The sequence below is a fragment of the Mya arenaria genome, chromosome 10 (assembly GCF_026914265.1).
Source record: "Mya arenaria isolate MELC-2E11 chromosome 10, ASM2691426v1".
Classification (NCBI taxonomy): domain Eukaryota; kingdom Metazoa; phylum Mollusca; class Bivalvia; order Myida; family Myidae; genus Mya; species Mya arenaria.
The window spans coordinates 22,060,927-22,065,428 of NC_069131.1; the positions used below are offsets into that span (position 1 = coordinate 22,060,927).

At 32.2% G+C, this 4,502-nt stretch overlaps 1 protein-coding gene across 1 annotated transcript; it reads left to right on the forward strand.

The window, feature by feature from the left end:
* Positions 1–834: 834 nt before the first annotated feature.
* Positions 835–1,716, forward strand: LOC128204457 (uncharacterized). The gene has a single exon (XM_052905872.1). It carries the CDS (start codon positions 835–837, stop codon positions 1,714–1,716), a length of 882 nt encoding a protein of 293 aa, XP_052761832.1.
* Positions 1,717–4,502: the final 2,786 nt, after the last annotated feature.

The following is a 4,502-nucleotide window of genomic DNA, read 5'->3' on the forward strand; positions in this document are numbered from 1 at the left end:
CTTGCCCCAGACCAAGCAGCCGTAATCAAAATTTGGCAGAATATATGCATTGTAAAACATTCGTTTTGTATCAGGTGTGAGGAAATATATTATATTTTTTAGAAGTGCAATTTTCTTATTCAGATTTTTACAAACATAATCGATTTGCACATGCCAGTTTAGTGTATTATCTATATACAACCCTTATAACTTTTGCACAACAACATTAACTATTTGAACATCATTAATACAAAGTTCAAGATTCCCAGTGTTTTTTAATTTATTTGCAGACCCTATTAACATGCATTTAGTCTTGGAAGGATGCAAGAAGTGATGTCCCCTTGGTACTGACATGTTTTTCTCACCGGTAGTGTTAAACTTGGATTCAAAAGTGTTAAATAAAGTTAATAACTTAAATATTTAAACCAGAAGAATAAGGAAGAGATGCGGTAAACAATGATTTATGTTTAAACAAACTTAGAATTAAGAAAATGTGTCATTTGTAACTTTTATAAACTTCGGTCATGGTTCGTATTGATCAATGGGCGCAGCCATATTGAATTATCGATGAGTTAGTAAATATTAAGATAGGGGATTAATGCACCGGCTTGAAAAACTGTGCTCAATAAAATTGAATGTATACTTCACGCCAAAGATATAGAGGACAACTGAAAATAAATGGCCGACTCGACAAAGCGAAAGCATAGCAGCACAAGCTCTTGTGATCTAGACAGCAGTCATACGTCAGAGACACACAAAAATATTACAACTAAAAATACATCACTAAAACAAACTAAAAAGAAAGGCAAAGTCGATAATAAAAGCTTGAGCGTAGAAAAAAATCCATACACAAAAATGTCTGAATCTAAGGCAAAACAAACTGAAGACAAACGAACAAGTGAAAACAACTCCGATGCTGGAAACAATGAAAGCATAGAAAACTCATTAAAAGAAATAAACAAAAAATTGGCAAATGTCATAACAAAGGATGATGATAGTCTGAGAGGCATGATGACAACTTTAATAAATGATATGAAAACCGATTTGTTAAAATCTTTTGAACACAAAATCGAAGTACTGGAGTCGGCTTTGCATGATTCACGGCAAGAAAATGAACAGCTGCAAAAAAGAATAGAAAATTTAGAAAAAACATGTGAGAATGAAAAAGATAAGGCCAGTCAGAAAACGGTCGATATGAGAAACGTCACTCTTCTTCAAGGCGGAAAACTTAATGACCTTGAACAATATAGTAGAAGGAATAGCCTCAGAATTGCCGGAATCCCAGAAACAACGAATACGGGCAAAAACTCGTATGAGACTGCGGAGCAATCTACAAAGAAGGTCATTGAAAAACTCAATTCGACCATTGAATGCCTAAATTTAAATACAAGTGACATTGATATATCTCACCGAGTTGGAAAAAAATACAAAGATAAGCATAGGCAAATATTAGTAAAGTTTGTGTCACGACACGTGCGAGACAAAGTCATGATGAACCGGCGAGTTTTTAAGGGTACACAAATTTTCATCAACGAGGATTTGACAAAACTCAACCAACATGTCCTGGGCAGTATAAGAAAATCGATTCCAGAATCAGAAGCGGTGTGGACATGGGGTGGTTCAATTTTTCACAAATCTTCAAGTGGCAAAATACAACCAGTCCCTTTCACTTCCTACAAAGAATGGCTAGGTGTCGACTGGGACAAGTGCATTCTGGGTCAGCGTCTACCTACATAATACCTTACACTGAACTTTAGTTGTGAAGTATAGCTGAGGAATGTGACAACAGGCTTTTCCTACCTGATCATCCCGTGGATGCACGATTTACATCTCAATACCATATTATCTGGACAATTGATATGAGAGAAAGGGACCCTTACTATACATTTTCTAAATATAAATTAGAAACCTTAACGTGATTTTTTTCTAAGTATAAATTAGAAACCTTAACGTGATTTTACATGTCGATCAATTATATCTCATAATCAAACACAGATAGCATCATTCTCTAAAACAACTTAAAATAATTTGTATTTAGGATAATAGTTTACTGAACAAATTGTGTAACTTCTTAAGATATTGTTTCCCATTATAGTGTATACTATTTAAAGTAACATTATACAGGAAATAGAAATACAAATATATCAATCTTATAGTGTATAGAGAATGAAATTGCTTTGTTGTTGATATTTTGTTTAAAGTGCAGATTTTCATGTTCACTAGGCATTGTGTATCCTTTTTATACGCACCGCTCAAATGAACAGGCTTAATAGATAAACCTAACTAAATCAAAACTGTATTAAGTGTATTTGTTTTCATACAACATAATTTTAAGGCTAGATCAATCATATTCAAAACTTTTATAACAGGTAAACATGTAATGTGTGTAAGATGGGTTTAAAAACTTAAACAGAAGTTTGTGCATGCGTGTATGTATATGTAAGTGTATGAAAATGTGTATATATCATACACAATGTTATGAATCACTGGTTACTAAAGTGTTTCATCACACTAATTTTTTTTATTTAGTTATGTGTCAAAATGTTTGATGAATGTATTGTACAAATTTGCTAAGCTTATTTTTTCACTTTTTGTATTTGAATTAGCAAATCATTATACATCGCCCTTTTATTTTAGATATAGCCGTGACTCATATACCCCAAAATGCATTAACTTATACAAGTTCATCAGAATCATGAACGAAGTTCAATTGTTTTGTTTTTTGCAAATGTTGCATATTTTATACAATTCAGTACTTTCTTTGTTAGGGCTAAGTTGTGTCGTAGTTATTCTCAAGTTCGCTAAATGGAAACACAAATAGTATCATTAAATGTTCGGGGCTTAGGCAACACCGGTAAACGTAAACAAGTATTTGAGTGGTTAAAAAGTAAAAACTATGATATTATATTGCTGCAAGAAGTGCATTGCTCACAAAAAGTATTTTCAAAATGGAAGGAAGAATGGAACGGACCTTGTATTTTTAGCGGGAATAGTACAAATTGTAAAGGAGTGTCAATTTTTATAAATCCAAACGCTAATATAGAAACTCAACAATATACTGAAATTAAAGAAGGTAGAATTATTGCACTAGATATTAAATTGAATGAAGATGAATTAACTTTAATAAATATTTATGGGCCTAACAAAGATGACCCGGAAATATTTAAAGCCTTAGATGAGTTTCTGCTTGGAAATGACGAAAAAACGTTTATTATCGGTGGCGATTTTAATACGATTTTAGACCATACACTAGATAAAAAGAACGGCAAAATGGACACACACCAAAAATGTAGAGACGATATTAATAGTATAATCAACACTTGCCAATTAGTCGATATATGGCGATTGCTACATCCGTCAAAAATGCAATATACGTGGCACTCGAATAATAAACCTCACATACACTGTAGATTAGATTATTTTTTAATATCAGACAATCTATTAAATTACGTAAAAAGTAGTACTATAAAACCAGGATTTAAAACCGATCATTCTTTAATACAATTTATGATAGATAATTTAAAGGCGAAAAGAGGTCCGGGGTATTTTAAATTAAACAACTCTCTCCTTCTGGACAGAGAATATCAGTCCAAGATAAAAGAATGTATCCAAGAAACGATAGATTTTAATAACGATGCAAACCCAAACACATTATGGGAAATAATAAAAGGTTCGATTAGAAATGAAACAATAAAATATGCTTCACATAAAAAACATTTACTTAAAACAGAGGAGGAAAAGTTAATAAATGAAATAGAATGTATTGAATCACAACTAAATAATAACATCCCTGACTCTATTGATAACCTAACGCAAGCACTAGTACAAAAGAAACAACTCCTTGATGAAATCCGAACTAGACATATAAATGGAAGTATTTTAAGATCGAAAGCGATGCATGTTGAAAATAATGAAAAAAATACCAAATATTTTGCAAGTCTTGAAAAAAAACACGCAGAGAAGAAAACAGTATACAAACTAAAAGTAAACAATGAAATGGTGGTAGGGGTTAAAAATACACTACAAGAAGAAGTCAAATTTTACAAGAAACTTTATAGTAAAAGCACAGACCTAGAAGAAGACATGAGGAACCTATTTCTTAATTCTGTTAACAACAAGCTTTCTGAAATTGATAGCAACTCATGCGAAGGCCTACTTTCGATACATGAATGCGGAAATGCATTAAAAAACATGAACAATAATAAAAGTCCCGGCTCAGATGGTCTAACTACGGAATTTTATAAGATGTTTTGGAATGACATTAAGAATGCTTTAATTAACTCCTTAAATTTCTCCTTTCATAAAGGTCATTTGACACCGCTCCAAAAACAGGGTATAATTTCCCTTATTCCAAAACCTGACAAAGATTTAGAAAACCTATCAAATTGGAGACCAATCAGTTTACTAAACATTGACTACAAAATAGCAACGAAAGCAATATCAAATAGAATAAAACAAATTTTGCCAAAAATTATTGACCCTGAGCAAACGGGTTTTATCAAGGGTAGATACATTGGCGAAAA

What these genes read in the sequence shown, in the direction of transcription:
- LOC128204457 (XM_052905872.1), top strand. Translation starts at nt 835, where the DNA reads ATGTCTGAATCTAAGGCAAAACAAACTGAAGACAAACGAACAAGTGAA.